Genomic DNA, 20,090 nt, shown 5'->3' on the forward strand with positions numbered 1-20,090 from the left:
TGTTGAGCATTACAGCTTAAGCGAGGGATTTCTCCACGCGTTTTTGGGACATAAAAAATAGCTAATACATTAGGGACGGTATGACGGAAAATTTTTGTGGTTTTGAAAGCTTGAAACCAGTAATCGGCACAGGCCTAATTATTAAACGTAAAAAATACAAGTTTTTCAACAGAAATCACGTTGAAATAAGACTTTGCCAATATTTTCCAGAGCTGATTCTGAAATTCATTCTGGGGAAAGTATGTCTATTGAGATTTTTGGCGTCAAAAGCAAAAGCAAATCCATCTGTCTAGAGGAAACGATTCCAGAATAACACGAGTGTATCTAAAGGCATTTCAATATGACATCATTTGGGGTAATTATTTTGTCAGTTTTGAATTTGGAACTGCAAATCAGAAATTACATGCAGTTGATAGCTCACACATTGGAAGGAGCTAAAAGACCACTTCAGCAGTTTGAAAAATGTTAGCAAAGTAGCCGAATTTCAAGGTCAAGACGTACAAGTTTAACTGTCGAAACTATTTAGAAATACTCCTCCTGAAACTGCACAATTTTGTATGAAGTAGCAAAAATTTTTGCCATTTTTCTATTGCCCAAATCTCTGAAAATAGCGTAATTTGACGGGAAACCACACAATCTGGCAACGCATGTCCGATCCGGCACTTTCGGTCCTGCCTAAAAACCTTCCTACAAAAACAATTTTTCTCAAAAGTTCCAAATTGGATTCGTATGGAGGTAAATTTGTGTTCATTATTAAATCAAAAAAAGTTTCTTCAATAAAAAAAAAAAAAAAAGTTGCTTCAATAAAAAAATATATTTTCAATTAAAAAATTTTGTTTGAATGCAAAAATAAATTTGAGAATCAAAAAAAATTTTTTTTTTTCTGTGCTTGAATTATTATTTTTTGATTGAAGAGTTTTTTCTTTTGAAAATATTTTTTTTTGTTTGAAGCAACTTATTTTTTTGATTGATTAATAAAGACACAAATGTCCAAGCAAAAAAGTTGTTTCTATCTAAAAAAAAAAGAAAAAAAAAAGAAATTTTCTCAAAAGTTCCGCTATTTTCTCAAAATAAACTCGTTTAAAAATTACCAAATTGGATTCATATGGAGGTAGATTTGTGTTTATTATTAAATCAAAAAAGTTGCTTCAATCAAAAAAAAAAAGTTGCTTCAATCAGAATATATATTTTCAATTAAAAAATGTGTTCAAATGCAATAACAAATTTGAGACAAAAACAAAACATTTGAAAAATATTTTTCTTTGCTTGAATTTTTCCCCCTTGATTTAAGTGATTTTTCTTTTGAAAAAAATTTTTTTTTTTCCCGAAGCAACTTATCTTTTTATTGAATAATAAAGACACAAATGTCCTAGCAAAAAAGTTGTTTCTATCTAAAAAAAAAAAAAAGTTTTAAAATGCATTTTTTTAGAAGTCTCCAATTTATTTTTGCATTCAACAGTTTTTTTTTTTTTGATTGAAGTGACTTTTTTTGATTGAAAATATATATATTAGATTGAAGCAATTTTTTGGGATTGAATAATAAAGACAAAAATCTACCTCCATCGAATTGTTTTTTTTTTTTTTTTGTATTTCATTATGTTTCGATAAATCTTTTTTGTTTTGTTTTTGTTTTCATCAAATCCATTTGAATTGGGATGGCTGACATTGAGTGATCATGTTTCGCTGCCATTGAAAATGATCCCGTCGGATTGGACACCTATCACTGTCAATGGCAGCCAATGAGTCCTATTTTATGAAACACATTTTGCTCGCCCACATCATAGACAACAAAAACAGACATCTGGTTTCCTTTCCATTTCAGGTTTTTATTTTTTCCTACTGCAGAGAGGACAAGAAAACCGTCAGCTCCATCAGAAAAATCGACAAAAGTATCGCTGACGCGTAAGTAATAATAATATAACAAAAACAAGATTACAAAACAAAAAGATGTCTTATTCCGTTTATATTTTTGCTGTGCTTGTTCCAGCTGAGGGTTGATGAGTTTGGGCGCCTCAGATGATTCCATACTGCGCCAATTCGTGCAGCTCCAGATGATTGAAGGCCTCCCACGGGCAAATCACCGTGATGTCTGCAACACATATCGCACAAAAATACATTCACGCCAAAGACATATTTAGACAACTTTTAGTTATTTTTCCTGAAGAGTATATATTTTGGGTCAACAATGTCCCTAATCGAATATTAAAATATTTGTCGATTTATTTGACATTTCGAGTCGTCGATTGGTCGTGGAGGACCTAAGCAGCTTCAACAGTGAATTCTGGACTGATATCAAAAACGAAAATAAAGCGTAATTGATATTGAATCAATAAAGAATCATTTATTTTGTTTGTTTGGTCTGCCTAATGCCTGAATTTACATTTAACAAATATACCTACAGCATCGGAGGAATACACAAGTGCATAAAAATAGCATTTGTAAAAAAAAAGAAGAAAAAAAAAAACGGAATATAAATAATTTAATCGAAAAATACAGTTAAAATAAATTCTAAAAAAAAAAAAACAAAAAAAAACACTGATTTCAATAAATAATCGTAAGAAATACAAGCACAAAAAAATATTAAATCATGAATTAAAAAATATACATTTCCCTCCAAAATATTTCATTAAATTAAAAAAGTACTAAGAACGTAATTTACTTTTTTAAAATAAATATTCTATTCTATTTTTCTTCTATTTCTTTTTTCATGATTTTAATTTAGGCTCTTAAAATTTTTAGTTATATTTTTAATTGAATTTTCTTGAAAATTCTTTACAAAGGAGACCTTACCAATACTGTAAATAAAAGATTTTTAAATTTGAAGTTTGACAATTGAACTCAGATTAAAAGCATTTGGTGAGGAAAACCTAAATCCTGAACGAGATCGAAATGTAAACCAAAGTATAAACTGACCGGTTCCCAAGCCTTCCATTCCCGGGATGTCGTCACCGAATCTGCACACAAATGACAGAAGATGAGAATTTAAAGGTGAGGAAAATAAGTATTTAGTCAACCACTAATTGTGCAAGTTCTCCCTCTTAAAAATATTAGAGAGGCCTGTAATTGTCAGCATGAGTAAACCTCAACCACGAGAATGTGGAAAACCCCCCAGAAAATCACATTGTTTGATTTTTAAAGAATTTATTTGCAAATCACGGTGGAAAATAAGTATTTGGTCAATACCAAAAGGTAATCTCAATACTTTGTTATGTACCCTTTGTTGGTAATAACGGAGGCCAAACGTTTTCTGTAACTTTTCACAAGCTTTTCACACACTGTTGCTGGTATTTTGGCCCATTCCTCCATGCAGATGTCCTCTAGAGCAGTGATGTTTTGGGGCTGTCGTTGGGCAACACGGACTTTCAACTCCCTCTGCAGATTTTCTATGGGGTTGAGATCTGGAGACTGGCTCGGCCACTCCAGGACCTTGAAATACTTCTTACGAAGCCACTCCTTTGTTGCTCTGGCTGTGTGTTTGGGATCATTGTCAGATCACAGATCAGATCAGTCGTCCTGGTCCCTTTGCAGAAAAACAGCCCCAAAGCATGATGTTTCCACCCCCATGCTTCACAGTGGGTATGCTGTTCTTCAGATGCAATTCAGTATTCTTTCTCCTCCAAACACGAGAACCTGCGTTTCTACCAAAAAGTCTTATATTGGTTTCATCTGACCCTAACCCATTCTCCCAGTCCTCTTCTGGATCATCCAAATGCTCTCTAGCGAACCGCAGACGGGCCTGGACGCAGGGGCCGTGTTAACCGAATATTTTCCGTCATTGACCGTTTTTTTAAAACGGTGACGGAAAAAAACTGTAGTCCATCTGTCATTTTGACAAGTTGCAATTCACAACCCAGACCACAGGGTGGCGAGTGAGCATAGTAATTAGCTATTGTCTCTCTTGATGCATGACGTCGTTGGCCTTGCTCGGAAAAATGTCAAGGCAACTGAGTGTCCGAACTTTCTTCAAAAAGCCCCCAAAACGACGATGGTGTTGATAAAAGAGGTGAAAAAAGAGGGACTGATGCAGTGGAGGATGAAGGACAAACAAGCAATCAGCCCTCGGCAACTACTGAGCGATCAAGCGGCAGCAAGGAGGTCAGGAGGGAGTACAGAGTGTGAGACTGCGTTCAGGCCACAGCAGGTGAACTGTTAATTTCATTGTTCCATATGTAGCCTATCTACTGGGGCCACAGTCATCTGTTTTTGTCACTGCGGAGAAAAAGTTACATATTCATCTGCTTGATTTGTGATGGCACGGTGTGGATTCTCTGTTAAGCTTGTTCGGACAGAATATTAATTAAAAATGAATGAAAACTAAATACTATTGAATATGTCATTATTATCATTTTAAAAATTTAAGTGACGGGTAAAAATAGATTATGACCGGATTTTTATGACCCTGTCAGTCAAAATGACAGACAACGAAAAAGTCTAGCGGAACCTCTGCCTGGACGTGTACTTTCTTCAGCAGGGGGACACGTCTGGCAGTGCAGGATTTGAGTCCCTGGCGGCGCATTGTGTTACTGATAGTAGCCTTTGTTACTGTGGTCCCAGCTCTTTGTAAGTCATTCACTAGGTCCCCCCGTGTGGTTCTGGGATTTTTGCTCACCATTCTTGTTATCATTTTGACGCCACGGGGCGAGATCTTGCATGGAGCCCCAAATCGAGGGAGATTATCAGTGGTCTTGTATGTCTTCCATTTGGTAATAATTGCTCCCACAGTTGATTTCTTTACACCAAGCGTTTTACCTATTGAGATTCAGTCTTTCCAGCCTGGTGCAGGTCTACAATTTTGTCTCTAGTGTCCTTCAACAGCTCTTTGGTCTTGGCCATAGTGGAGTTTGGAGTGTGACTGACTGTGGTTGTGGACAGGTGTCTTTTATACCGATAATGAGTTAAAACAGGTGCCATTAATACAGGTAACGAGTGGAGCCTCGTTAGACCTCGTTAGAGGAAGTTAGACCTCTTTGACAGCCAGAAATCTTTCTTGTTTGTAGGTGACCAAATACTTATTTTCCACTCTAATATGCAAATAAATGATTTAAGAAATCAAACAATGTGATTTTCTGTTTTTTTTCTCCCCATTCTGTCTCTCATGGTTGAGGTTTACCCATGTGGACAATTACAGGCCTCTCTAAACTTTTCAAGTAGGAGAACTTGCACAATTGGTGGTTGACTAAATACTTATTTGCCCCACTGTACTTGTAGTACAAGTATACGTAAGTACATGTACTTGTAATACAAGTTACCATAGTTGAGTACAATTAAGTACACATACTTGTAGTACAAGTACATGCAAAAACACGTACTTGTAGTACAAGTTCACGTAAGTTCACACAACAAAAAACCCTAGTAGAGTACAATTAGGTACATATTCCTGAAGTACAAGTACATGCAAAACCACATACTTTTAATTTTAGGACTATAAGCCGCTACTTTTTTCTTTCATTTTGAATCCTGCGGCTTATCGTCAAGTGCGGCTAATTTGTTGATTTATTTGATTTAATAGGTAACGCTTTATTTGACAGTGGTGTCATAAGACTGTCATAATTATGACATGACACTATCATGGGCATTAATGAATGCTTATGACAGATGTCATTAAGTGTCATCCGGCAATTTTTGTCATTGTCCATTTATGTCCAGCTTCTTTTTTTTTTTTTTTCATTTATATCCAGCTTTGATCTTTTACATCCATTCAAAAGTGAAATAATTTGCCGGATAACACAAAATGACATCTGTTATAAGCATTCGTAAACGCTCATGACAGTGTCATGTCATATCATGTCATTGTCTAATGACAGTCTTATGGCACCACTGTCAAATAAAGTGTTACCAAAAACCATAACTAGCAATTAATGAAACAACTGAAACAGCAACTGAAGAAATAATTAGCACAGAACATGAATTTTGATTGTTATTTACTGCTGTAGCGCTGCAATGCATGCTAGGAGGCATATTGGACAACAACAGTTTTGACAGCAGGTGGCAGCAGAGGTTAACTGTCTCCCCCATGGGAGCAATGATGACCAAATGAAGCTTCTTGAAGCAATGAAGCTTTGCAACCAAGTGGTTCAAAGCTTCATGGTGGTTCAATTGGTCATATAACAGTTGTTTGATGCCGCTGTCAAATAAAGTGTTACCTTTTAATATCTTTTGGTGTTAATATCCCATAATACAGGGAGGACAGCTGCAGCTTATAGTCCAGTGCGGCTTATCTATTAAAAATGCCGTTTTCGTGCCAAATTTGGTGGGTGGCGGCTTATAGTCAGGTGCGCCTTATAGTGTGAAAATTACGGTACGTGGAAAAAAACATGTACTTATAGTACAAGTATACGGAAGTATATGTACTTGTAGCACAAGTAACTATATTTGCGTGTAACTAAGTACATATACTTGCAGTACAAGTACATGCAAAAACACTTAATTGTAGCTAATGTATACGCAATTATACGAACTGCAGTTCAAATGGATTGGGCGTCTAAAGGAAAACGCATTTAAATTCACAGTAGAAATATGACTTGACGCCACACGATTGGACTTCTACCATCACCAGTGGTGCTGAAATTTAAACGTAACGCACCCCTGCACTCCCTTCTTGGGGGGCTTGCTCTTGAACTGGCGAGTCTGCCTCTGCTTGAACTTGGGGGGGCCTTTACGTGGGGTGGCGGGCCCCCCGCTGACCCGCGTTGCCGACTTGATCTCAGCTTTGGGCGCGTCCAGATTCATCTCCAAAAACCTGGGGGACAAAATGAAGGCGTCACAGGAGCCCGGGTCAGCGTGACCCCAATAGCGGCTCATGCTAATCTGGGAGTCACGTTACTAATCTGCTTTCAATCTGGTAAATGAGAACAAGCGATCGGGCAATTGCTGAGCAGGCACGCGCCGCTTTAAGCAGGCTGCACAACTCAATGACAAACGCGAGACAACAACAACAACAAACAAAGGTTGCGACACTAGTGTCATGTAACAAAAAAATGGGTACAGAATGTACATTAATCAGGGGTCGGCAACCGAAAATGTTGAAAGAGCCATATTGGACGAAAAAAACAAATCTGTCTGGAGCCTTAAAAAATTAAAAGCCTTATATAAGCCTTATAATGAAAGCAATACATGCTGTATATTCGCTATATTAGCCTACTATCAAAATGAATAAGTTGGCTGCAAATACGTAATGAGCCTTCATGAGTAGATGTTTATTTTCCTCTTCAGTGCATCCATTATGACGTACCAAGTGACCGCCTCAACTTCATTCGAATAGAACGGTCTTTATTATCATTGTGAACAATAAAATTAACATTGTGAACAACGAAATTTGACATGGCATTCTGATATTAACATATAGAATGATTTAAAAGTAGTAAATAAAAAAGTAAAATAAATATACAGTATAGGAAAATATATAGTGTAGGGCTATAAGTGAGTGATTATAGCTGGCTTAGACTGAAATATGTTTAACAAAAGAAAAAGTGTAATAAGATTCTAAGTTAGCAGCAACAGTTGTGCAACAATATATTAATGATTTAGAAGAATGTTTGTGTCATGTTTGTCCAACAGAAACCATATTCAAACAAAAATGGATTTCCCTCCCCCATCTTTTTTTCATTTTAAATATTTTTTAAAACGCCCCAAGGAGCCACTAGGGCAGCGCAAAAGAGCCGCATGCAGCCCCAGAGCCACAGGTTGCTGACCAACGACATAAACAAATGTGTGCTACACATTTTTTGTTAATTAAAAAAAAAAAAAAAAAAAAAACGCTTGTAAAATGCTAACATTTTTAAACAAATTTTTGATCACTAAATAAATAATAATAAATTAAAAAAAGTTTATTTCATGAATTATTCAAATAAGTACTGTAGTTTTATTCAAAATCTGCTACATTATTGTATATGTTTTTAAAAGGGTTTTTAAAGTTAATTTATATTTAAATAATTCTATATAATTTGGATATGAAAAATAATTTAGGACAACATTTTTAACCCCTTTGATAAATACATGTATAGTGTTAATAAGTACATATGGTGTGCAATATAAAAATAAATAAAAAAATTGTAAAAGTCATTACATTTTTAAACAATTTTTTATCTCTAAATAAATGATAATAATAAATAAAACCCATAAAAAAAAGTTTATTTCATGAATTATTCAAATAAGTAGCTCATTCAAAATCCTCTACTTTATTATATACGTTTTCAAAAGTGTATTATTGTCCTTAAGTTAATTTATATTTAAATAATTCGATATAATTTGTATATGAAAAATAATTTAGGACAAACTTTTTAACCCCTTTGATGACTGAATTTACGTTTAACAAACATACATAAGTACATGAAAATAGTATTAATATAAAAAAATAGCATAGAAAATTTAATTGAAAAAATAGTAATTAATGTAAATGGTAAAAAGAAATAGTAAGAATAAAAATACACAAAATGTTTATTTAAAAATAATCATTTAAAAAATTTAAATAATGAGTATCATATAATGCAATACTGTTTAAAAATTACTAATAACGTCTCCTTTTTAAATCTTTTAAAACTAATGCTTTGTTTAAAATATGTATATACTGTACTATATAGTTTCAATATATTTTTTTTCTGTTTCTTTTAAATTTTTCAAATTTTTAAAGTATGATTTTCTCAATTTTAGTTGTATTTTTCCATTGAATTGTTCCCCTCTTTCTGTCTCAATGTATAATTATTATTTTCATGTACTTATGTATGCCCCCACCGCTTTTTGGTGTATTTAAAACGTCTATTTATAACCTTTATTTGCAATATTGGCATTTACTGGAATTTTTTCTAATGAAAAATGGCGAAAATATTCATTCATCGTACATTTTTTTAAATGAGTCATTATTTATTAACAATTTTAATATCTTCCGTCAAAAAGTGTCAATAGAGTGCGCTATTTAGCAGATTCACATTTATTTAAAAAAAAAAAAAAAAAATCCAATCTTTAGCATTTGGCAACATTTCAAAATCTTTCTGTACAGCTAAGAACACAAACGTAATATCTCTCCAACCTACTGAAGGTGCCTGTGTTGGATCAAAGCAATTTATTATTCACGTTCTTCTTAATCCTATTGTGTTTCAATCTGCTTGATCAATCTGATTTGTCCGGAACTTTGTGACACGTTGGTTCGGAAACTTCTACATGTGGGTGGTTCTACTCACGTGCTGCTCGGCTTGCGTGAAGAATGGACGGATGAGTAGGCGATGATGACGGGAAGGGTCCCGAGGGGTCACTTTTATTCGGCCGGGATTAGGCTGGGCACGCCTCGTGGCGTAGATTGACAGATTGAAAATAGGGGTGGGAACCTCTGGCTAGCTCACGATACAAGGCTGATCTCATGATATAAAACAACTATTAAACAGAAAAACAAGCTGTTTTCATCCTTCTGCTGTGAGACAATCCCTAGTAGACGTCCAATCTGTTTAAAGTGGGAGGGATGTCAACGAATGAACATCGTTGTAACTATTGATGACATCTTGAAAGTTAAAAAAAAATAGAAAAAGAGGTATTGGATACATGGATAAAAGTGGTCACTGGACAAATGATTGTCAAATTGATGAAAAGATGGCAGACGGTCAGAAATTAGACAGAAATTGAGGGATCGTGAAGGTCGCTCAGAACCTGAGGTAACCCCGACTGATGATGACCATGTCGCTAATCCGTCATTTTCCGTCACGTAATCCCCGCGCAAACGCACCGTTGTCCGGTTGCCGTGGCGACGAGCGCTCATCAACAACAAGGACACAAGTTGGATCTGGCGCTGTTTAATCGACAACACATTAGAGCAATAAATATGTGCAAATGATAAGAGTGATTTGAAATGTGCAAAGGGCCGAGATTCGTCTGCCCTCGAGACAAATACGCTGTGACAGCGTCCGCTCGTCCAGTTCCGATCGACCAAGAGGGAAGCTTCAAACGCTTCTGCTTTGTCCTTCACAATAAAAGCAGCATAGGAGTCTTCGGTCTGGAAAGTTCTGCGGACACCAAAGATGTTCTGTTGGAGCCTGCACAAAAAAAAGATATATATACATATATGTATATTAGGGCTATCAAACGATTAAAATTTTTTATGGAGTTAATCACAGCTTAAAAATGAATTAATCGTAATTAATCGCAATTCAAACCATCTCTAAAATATGCCATATTTTTCTGTAAATTATTGTTGGAATGGAAAGATAAGACACAAGACAGATATATACATTCAACATACTGTACATAAGTACTGTATTTGTTTATTATAACAATAAATCCACAAGATGGCATTAACATGATCAACATTCTGTTAAAATAATCCATGGATAGAAAGACTTGTAGTTCTTAAAAGATAAATGTTAGAACAAAATATAGAAATTTTATATTAAAACCCCTCTTAATGTTTTCGTTTTAATAAAAATTGTAAAATTTTTTATCAAAAAATAAACTAGTAGCTCGCCATTGTTGATGTCAATAATAATTATGGTGCTGAAACCCATAAAATCAGTCACACCCAAGCGCCAGCAGAGGGCGACAAAACACCAAAAAACACAAGTAGCAAGTGGACATGACACTGTGCTGTCATTTTAATCTGTTTGAGCAGGGCATGTGCGTTAATTGCGACATATATTTTAACATGATTAATTAAAAAAATTAATTACCGCCCGTTAACGCGATAATTTTGACAGCCCTAATACATACATATTTATATAAGCTAAATATTTTATGTTTATTAATTATTTTACTTATTTAAAGCAACACTAGTTAACTTTCAACCTTTATAAAATATTTCCATAACATTTGTGATATGTCGAATGACAACTAATTGAACGACACCTCTTTTATATCTTGAGGGGGTTTGTATCGCTTTCACCGACACTAATTAACTTTGATGAAGGTGGCAGGAACCATGCCACACAAAAAAACTACAAATGTGGTGACTGCTTTATGGCATACGTCACTTCCCCCTTTCAACATAAAAACGGAAGTCGATGTGAACGCTTTCGCGCGAATTCTTCAATAATGGCAGAGCAACAAAAGAGACAAAAAGTTTTGTCGGAGAAGGGAAAAAAAAGGGAGGCTACCAGGATACTCAAGAATAAACATTGGCCTGTCTTTCACTCCTCAACCGAACTCGTCAACGCTGACGAGTTCCGTTTGGGTGGGGCTGTTATGCTAAGCCGCATGGTTGCTAACGGTCTAATGCTATTGTTTAGCCACAACTGGATTCATTACCTTATTACTACTATTATTACTTTCCCGACTAGAATTTCTACACACCACTGGCACCGCACTTTACTGGTTCCGCTCCTTCCTCACCGACCGACAACAATGCATCAGCCTTAACAACTGCACGTCCCCTGCTGTTCCCCTACCACAAGGCGTCCCCCAGGGTTCAGTTCTTGGCCCCCTCCTCTTCATTCTTTACATCATCCCCCTTGGTCAGATAATCCATGAATTTGGTCATCATAGACCTGGCAGCTCACATCAAAGACAGTCAATTTTCCATTCCATCGACAACTGCACCCTCCCTCTCTCAACACACTCACTGTGATACATACTTAATATGAATATATTGTATTTTAATAAATATATTTTCTAACAAAAGGAAAAAACAGTAATATTCTTTTTTTATTTGTTTTTTAAATTTTATATCCAGAAAAAATATATAGGAAAAAACTAGTTTTTTTGAAAATATGAAAGACAATTTTAAAAAAGGGAGAAAACTGTAAACATGGTAAGATTTCTGTAATCTTCAGTGTTTGCAGATTTAGTTAATCACGATGAAATATTTAAAACATCTGCTTTCCTTTGAGGATGTCTGGAACCCTTTTTTGGTATATGTTAAAAGCGCAGAATGTCACCTTTGTGTGGATGTTTGAACTTTGCCCTAAATATTTTGGGAATATTAGTTTTTCTTGAGCTGTGCCTTTTTCCCTTTTAAATGGGAAAATAATCATGGTTTTTTATTTATTTATTTATTTTTGAGATATGTGCCCTGGGTTTTGGGTGGGTTGAGTTTTTTTTTTTAATTTTTATTTTATTTTTATTTTTTCTCCTTTTTTTTGGTTGTTTTGTTTTTTTCTCTTTTTTTTGTTCTTTTGATATGGTGGAAAAGGAAAAAAAGGCTCACATCTTGTTACTTAATTATGTCATGACTTATGAGACCAATAAACAAAATTTCCAAAAAAAAAACAAAAAAACAAAAAAACATCTGCTTTCCATATGGAAAACAATCACGCACTTATATGATATCTAGTTTTACCCAGCACTTCATTTTGTTTTGTTCCAAAGCACATTTACAGCTGAAAAAGTAACCCCATCGTAATAGAACAGTAACTAACATGTTTTTTTTTTTTTATATGAGCCAATGAATTGATTCATCTTAAAAATGAGTCACTCACAAAATAATGTTTTTTCCGCCTGTCAAGTTCTCCAAACTCACCGTCGTTCGGCACGGTCACGTTTTGTTAAGTAGTCGTATCTCCATCTTCAAGAAGGTCTTGAGGTTTTCATCCAGGACATTCTCCTCCACGGCGGCCAGTGCTCGCTCGCCGCCGTCGTTGTAGTAAGCCAGGAGTCGCTCGGCGTGCTCGATCCACACGCAGTTGTGACAGCCGCTCATGCAGCAGTGGGCAGGAGGCTCGGGGGGGCCGCTGGAGGGGTTGCAGCTCTCCGGGGGGACCGTGGGAGGAGATGCTGCCTCCACACAAAGGCCACGGACATTCCTGTTGAGCGTACCCATCCTCCATGACATCTCGCAAAGCTGGAAAACAACGCCAAAAAAAAATCAGTTTCTCCATCATGCCATTTTCAAAAAATATCAGTGTGTTGTACTGTATTTTCAATTAGACTCTACATTTGAACTCACTGTCTGCCATTGACGGCGATAGATGAATGACCAACGCCAGGCCTCCAGGTCCAAATGGATCGGACGTCTATCGCCGTCAGTGGCAGCCAATCAGTCACAATCACTTGACTGAAAAACTGGAAAACAGGAAAATCATGAACGGGCGTCGACATTTCACTAAGTAATGAAAGTTGACTTGACAGAAAGACAAAAAACCAAAACGTTTGGTGTGTTAATCAATGTATGAATTAAAATGTGCATTTTCACGTTAAAAATAACCAAAAAACACAATAGCTCATAAGTTTAAATATAAAGAGAACATCAACATTGCTTGAAATGACAGCAACTTTTGTCAAGACAAGAACTGTCAATTTTCCCTGTTCGAAAACAAATACTTCATCATCATATATTTATCAAATAATACAAATAAAGATTAGCGCTAAGCTAGGGCTAATGTTTGCTACCAACCTTTCGTAACGACAAGGACGACCTCGTCACGTTTAAAGCCATCGTAACAACAAGCCAAAGTCCTACTCGGACTTGTTCAAACGTATGTCTTGATTAAAAAATTATTATATTTTAGATTATATTTATATTAAACGTGAGACACAATTTCTCTCTTATGCTAAAACTATCCAAGGTTTCCTAAAAAGTAAACGTCCTTCTTTTCCGGAAGTAAACCTTGTCAACAAAAGCAACGATTGGCTGCGAGGAAAAAAATCTGAACCAATCAGCAATAAGCTTTTTGGAACGTATGAGAGGGAACAAGTACAGAAATGTCCAGCAGATGTCACTGTTTAGCTCTTTGTCTCCCAAACGACTCACATTTTAGCATTCCCTCCAAAAAGAATTCTAGGGGAAAGTAATGCATTTGAATCAAACCAAAAAAAAAAAAAAAAACATGATTTAAAATTGAACTTTATGAAAACAAACATTCTTGACATTGCAAAGAATACATCCAATTCAACTGCCTTTGTCTCACTTTCTGCTCATAACTCAGGCAATTTCCCATAAAACGTCACACGTTTGTAGTTCTGAGGCTCTCACAATCACAACAGAAATGTTCTTGCCGCTCATGTTCTTAGCAGTTGGACCAAGTTCATATTTTATGCGCTAATTTCTAGGAGTCAGCGCAAAATCACGCCAAATATGTCGACAAAAAAGTATGCCGCACACTTGATGTATGTTAAATAGAATGTAGTGTGTGTAAGTGTGTGCAGATGTGGTGCTCAGGTGTCCTTGGTCAAGGTTTTCTCACAGCACCGTCTTTGTGTCGAGCGTACAAAGAGAACATTGTCCGCGTTGTTGTTACTCCTCCTGCAAAGCCACGCTGATGATTCAGGAAGACCTTATTTTGTTTTAAGTTACACAAAACTACACAACTCTACAAAAAAAGAGACAAAATTAAACTTCACAACATCAGAACACTTTACACTAAATGTAGTTCCTCAACAGCTCTTCACAAAATAACTGCACATGAAGCTTCGTGACATTTTTCTACACAACAGAGCCCTGAGCGGTACAATGGTTAGCATGTTCGTCTCTCGACAGGATGTATCTCACTGTCAATGGCAGCCGAATGAGTTACAGTAAATATTTATATGGATTATATGGATTCCCAGGAAACCATAACTTAAGTGCGACCTACACAGTACATCAGCCTACTACACAACACGATGCTTCATTTGTCAAAAAATGGTTACTTCTGAACTCTAGGCCGTAGGTTTGGTTTTAACATTGGTAGCGACGATATTACCGTAATGCACATAATGCAAACAATGATCCAAATAAATGACGGCTAGGTTGACTTTGTTGTTCCTTAAGGAGGCTGGCCTGACTGCAGTGGTTTTGCAGGTTAGCAAGTTTAATGTTATGCTAACTTTGATGCAGGTCAGACTTTCAATAGCAAAATTAGTGGTGTTTCCCCCACTTCCACAACATTGACATCTTTTTACACAATTTACAGTAACTGCTGCTGGCCAGAAAAAAAAATAAAATAAAAATCTCTCCTCTCTGAAGGGGACGGAGGAAGCGGCATGTTGTCCACATAAATCTTTCGCGGCTGTGTGAATATGTGTGTGTGTCTTTGTGGCGGGACGGGGGGCTTCAACTCATCAGCCAATGAAACGTTCATTTGAGGGAGGAAAAAAATAGACCGGCACATTCAGCAAGTGAAAAAGGATAAATGTAAGTCTGAATACAATGAAAATAATCCACTTCATAATGGTATCACGCGTCGTTAAGTGACCAACATGACAAATTCTGCCCTACACACATTACATATAAACACGAATCTGAAAAGTTGCTCTGCTGGGGTGAAGGTGTTTTTTTTCCCAAGAAAGAGACTCATTGACGCGGGCGTAAGGTGTCAAAAGGCCAGCGCGGCAGCACCTCAAACACGTGAAAAAATAAAGCAAAGTGCCGCCTTTAAACGTCCACAAATATCAACACGCGTGTCCGTAGTTTGCGAACGGATAAACATTGACACACGTGCCCACGATGTCAAGCATGTTTTTTGGCAATCCGGCCCCAGTCGATAGGGGCACAAAATACCTTTATAAAAGTCATTTGCCAGCAACCATATTTAGCATAATAGTCTGTCATGGACCATGGTCTTATCCAGTGCAGCAGCCTATACGCAGATTATGCAGCTGCATAAGGGCCCTGACCACTAGGGGGCCCCCAATCTTGCAATTGTTTAATTTATATTCTATTTTGTTTACTACAGTTTGCTTTATTTGACTTTTCTGAGTTTTGATACTTGATTACAAGCTTAAAAAAAATAAAAGTTCTTCCTTAACGTCTTTCTTTCCTCTTTTAGAAAAAGGTTTGGCGCTGTCTACTGTAAGTACTGGCAATCATTTGGGGTGAGAAGTTTGAAGTATGCAGTGCAACAAAATCTGATTAATACTGTATACAAAATACAGACGAATGGGTTGTATTGCATGTATGGGTTTCACAGTACACTGTGACGAAATGGTGGGCCAAAAATAAGTGCCCCTTTGCATTATTTTGCTTGGGGCCCCCAAATGGCCTGGGCCGGCCCTGCAGTGCAGTATATGTTAATGACGGTAACCGTATGGCTGCCATTTACAGCGCTAGATGAATGGTAATTCACTGCCAACCCTCCCAGTTCAAATGGATTGGACGTCCACTAGTGTACTAATACAAACTGATCTCGTAATTGGCTGATAGTTTGAGGGAGGGCGGGGCATTTGCTGGAAACAGAGAATCAAAACAAATCAAATAAATATACTTGTAGTACAAGTAATCATAGTATAGTAAAATTAAGTGCACTTTCTTGTAGTACAAGTCCATGCAAAAACACGTACTTGTAGTACAAGTTCAAATAATTACACGTACTTGTATCACAAGTGACCGTAGTTGTGTAAAATTAAGTACACATTTTTATAGTACAAGTACACATAAGTACACATACTTGTTGTCCAAGTACCTGCAAAAACATGAACTTGTACTACAAGTAACCATAGTTGAGTATCACTGAATCATATACTTGCAGTACAAGTATAAGAAAGTACATGTACTTGTAGAACAAGTAACAATAGTTGAGTACAATTAAGTACACGTTTGCAGGACAAGTACATGCAAAAAACACGTAATTGTTGTACATGTAAGTACACATACTTGTAGTACAAGTAACCATAACTGAGTAAAATTAAGTACACATTCTTGCAGTACAAGTACAAGCAGGTACACAAACTTGTAGTACAAATACATGGAAAAAACACGTACTTGTAGTATAAGTGTACGTAAGTACGTATACTTGTACTGCAAGTAACCATAGTTGAGTATAATTGAAAGATGTACTTGTAGTACAAGTAAACGTAAGTACATGTATTTGTACCACAAGTAACAATAGTTGAGTACAATTACACATATTTGCAGCACAAGTACATGCAAAACACATACTTGTAGTACAAGTACACGTACTTGTAGTACAAGTAACCATGACTGAGTACAATTAAGTACACATTCTTGTAGTACAAATACATGGAAAAAACGTACTTGTAGTACAAGTGTACGTAAGTACACATACTTGCACTACAAGTAACGATAGTTGAGTATAATTGAAATATGTACTTGTAGCACAAGTATAGTTGAATCCAATTAAGTACACATACTTGTAGTACTAGTACATGCAAAAACACGTACTTGTCCTACAAGCGTACGTAGGTACACGTACTTGTAGTACTAGTACATGCAAAAACACGTACTTGTAGTACAAGCGTACGTAAGTACACGTACTTGTACTACAAGTACCCATAGTTGAGTACAATTAAGTACACGTAACCATAGCTGAGCACAATTAAGTACACATACTTGTAGTACAAATACATGCAAAAACACGAACTTGTGTTGTAAGTGTGCATAAGTACACATACTTGTACTTCAAGTGTAAAAATGACACATTCTTGATCTATAAGTAAACATATTTGTAGCACAAGTGCGCAACGTTTACGAATGCAAACTGATCTCGTAATTGGCTGATTGGTGGAGGGTGGGCGGGACATCCGTTGTAAACACGTTGTGGAGCATCGACTTTTACGATTGGACAATAACCATTGACGAAGTAGTAATAGAAATATTTCCAAAAAACATGTTTCTTTAATGGCTATTGAAATATAGGCGCCATCTCATGAATAGTTGAAGTGCAAATATTTCACCTTTAACATGTTGGCTGCCATTGACGGCGATAGACTAGGAGGGTGACAGCGAATAAACGTAACACTCTCACTTCAATAATCATATCATATATCAAATCATATAATGGATCGTATCGGACATATACTAGTGAAAAACTCATTTACATTAACAGCAACAGAATGATTGAACGCCACAGGATTGGACGTCTATTATCATCAATGGCACAAAAAACATGAACAAAAGACTGACAGACACACACATACCAAACACACACTCATACAGAGAAACTCATCCAAACTGTCCACTGATGACCTCAGGTGAGACTACGACGGACTCCAGTTCCCATCAGCCTTTGTGGACAACATGAGTTGGCTGAGAGGAAGTGAGCAAACATGGTTTTATTTTGCAGGGACACACAAACAAAAAAAATACACATACATCAGAAATATCGACTTTTAGCGTCAACATATTTACATTGCATTTCACCCAAGATGCATTCAAAGTATATTTACATCTTTGCAATCAAAGTAAGACAAACTACTGCAAAGGACATTTGTGCAGCTAGTGTACTTGCAGTGTAGCGTGTTAGCTAGTAAATTGTGGTGTAGAGTTGTAGCGTGTTGTGTATTGTATTATAATTTACCAACTCAATGGCTACTCTTCCTTGTTCAAATGAATTGGACGTCCATGGCTGTCAATGGCACTCAAAGATAATCTTTCACTGCCAGTACTCCCAGTACAAATTACACAATGGACATGTCTAGAAAGAAAGAAAAAAAAAAAAACATGCAAAAAGTCATTCTTCATTCTTGCCTCCATCACAGCTCAGAGGAGTAAAAGTCAAAGGTCGGCCAAGGTCATCAGGAAAAATGGGGGCGTCGGCTTCACCAGTGCGGCGTCCTGTGAAACGTGTTGCCCTGCAGGTATGCACATGAAGAAGTCAAGAGAAAAAAAAGTGAAGATGCTGTGGTTGTCATGGTAATGTACTGTAAAATAGGAAGTGCACAGGTGGAAAGTTTCTATGCAAACGGCTGCTGTGAATTTAAATGAGTTAATCACTCGTAGACTGTTCATTCGCTGCCATCCTTCCCACTTCAAATGGATTAGACGTCTATTGCTGTCCGTAGCGTCCAATGAGTTAACATTGAGTTACTGTTTATTTAGCTCACCTCTACTACGAACGTGAATTGGTACAGGAGTAGTATCAATACAGGGGCGGAGCTTACGGGGGTGCGGTGACACCCAGGGCCCCCGTTTGCGGGTGTAAAGGCTTTAGGGTTAGGTTTACTGTACAGGTAGTCCCCTGGTTACAAACAAGTTCCGCTCTTACACTGGTGACGTTACCCGAATTTCCGCTTAAATCGGAATTAACCGTTTAAAAATAACTATCCAAAAAGTCCAAAAGTATTTTATTTTGTTATATGATGGAGGATACACTGCCCTCTGGTGGCAACGTTGGTTCTGGCTGGACTGTCACCTTGGCTTCTATGACTTAGTAGGACACTCGTCTGACATTGATATTCGGCAGAAGTGGGTAGAGTAGCCACAAATTTGACTCAAGTAAGAGTAGCATGATTTCACAATAATATTACCCAAGTAAAAGGGACAGTAGTCATCCAAAAACTATAGTCAAGTACAAGTCAAAAAGTAGGCAGTGAAAAATTACTCAAGTAATGAGTAACATTGTGAGTAACTGCGTTCTTTTTTTGATTTTTTTTTTAATGGTATTTTTTTCTCAGCACAGTTATCTATATGAACTGTTACAGAATAAAAAAATAAAAAAATAATTTCAATCCTGCCGAGAAAAAAAATGACAGAAGTGAAGGATTATTCGTCCAAAGAGCATGAGTGCCCTTTTAGTGCAGAAAATAGTTCCTAGTTTGAATAGTTCCTTCATAGTTACTATTATGAAATGAAAAGGATCATATCTCCGGTTTTCCGTGGTCAATCAGCGCCAAATAAAAACTGGGAGAGAGATTTAAACCTGCGTTTTTGAGTCATGTTATCAAATACTTCATTTTTTACAGTGCTTTAAAGACGCCACGTGATTGAACATGTTGGCGTGATCATAAAACAGCAAGCTTGTGTCTGATTGGTATAATGGAGACATGTGATTACTGTTGCGACGCCTCATTGGTGAAATTGGTAGAGCTACTCATCTAATATGTGGAAATGTAACGACTCTTGTGTAGCCCAAAGTAGCTGAGTAAGATTAGCGTTTTTTTCTGCACAAATCTACTTAAGTAAACGTAAAAAGTATGGATTAATAAAACTACTCTTAGAAGTATATTTTTTCTCAAAAAGTTACTCAAGTAAATGTAACAGAGTAGCCTACATGTAACGTGTGACTACCCACCTCTAAATATAGGACAGCTGCTCTCTCGTTTGGCCAACATAAGGATGTAAGTTGTTTCAGCTAATATATGTTTGTGTATGCATTTGTAATTAAGTTAAGAGCTACAGTTTGTGGAGTTATGTGTGAGCGATTTGCTCTGAAAATTATAAATACGTTAGCATTTGTAGCATTTAAGCTACCGGACTTTTGCTAGGAAAATTAGGCTAATTTAATCAACTAAATTTACATTTT

At 36.5% G+C, this 20,090-nt stretch overlaps 3 protein-coding genes across 11 annotated transcripts in view; all 3 read right to left on the reverse strand.

Annotated features, from left to right (window-relative positions):
- Positions 1–1,823: 1,823 nt before the first annotated feature.
- pde6gb (phosphodiesterase 6G, cGMP-specific, rod, gamma, paralog b) lies at positions 1,824–9,315 on the reverse strand. The gene is made up of 4 exons (XM_057827044.1): positions 9,177–9,315; positions 6,584–6,739; positions 2,914–2,954; positions 1,824–2,089 (listed from the first exon to the last, which is right to left on the reverse strand). Exons 2-4 carry the CDS (start codon positions 6,727–6,729, stop codon positions 2,013–2,015), a joined length of 264 nt encoding a protein of 87 aa, XP_057683027.1. The 5' UTR covers positions 6,730–6,739; positions 9,177–9,315; the 3' UTR covers positions 1,824–2,012.
- A 188-nt stretch (positions 9,316–9,503) lies between these two features.
- oxld1 (oxidoreductase-like domain containing 1) lies at positions 9,504–13,519 on the reverse strand. The gene is made up of 3 exons (XM_057827043.1): positions 13,307–13,519; positions 12,434–12,754; positions 9,504–10,019 (listed from the first exon to the last, which is right to left on the reverse strand). Exons 1-2 carry the CDS (start codon positions 13,346–13,348, stop codon positions 12,449–12,451), a joined length of 348 nt encoding a protein of 115 aa, XP_057683026.1. The 5' UTR covers positions 13,349–13,519; the 3' UTR covers positions 9,504–10,019; positions 12,434–12,448.
- A 3,645-nt stretch (positions 13,520–17,164) lies between these two features.
- Positions 17,165–20,090, reverse strand: part of gprc5c (G protein-coupled receptor, class C, group 5, member C) — a 93,115-nt gene continuing 90,189 nt past the window's right edge. For 8 of the 9 annotated variants that reach the window (XM_057826091.1, XM_057826087.1, XM_057826094.1 and 5 more), the window contains one exon: positions 17,882–18,420. In XM_057826091.1, coding sequence (XP_057682074.1) covers positions 18,388–18,420 — 33 coding nt within the window. In that variant the 3' untranslated portion in view covers positions 17,882–18,387. The other variant, XR_009061762.1, reaches the window with a different exon arrangement.

This window comes from Corythoichthys intestinalis, chromosome 21 (genome assembly GCF_030265065.1).
Source record: "Corythoichthys intestinalis isolate RoL2023-P3 chromosome 21, ASM3026506v1, whole genome shotgun sequence".
In the NCBI taxonomy this organism is placed as follows: domain Eukaryota; kingdom Metazoa; phylum Chordata; class Actinopteri; order Syngnathiformes; family Syngnathidae; genus Corythoichthys; species Corythoichthys intestinalis.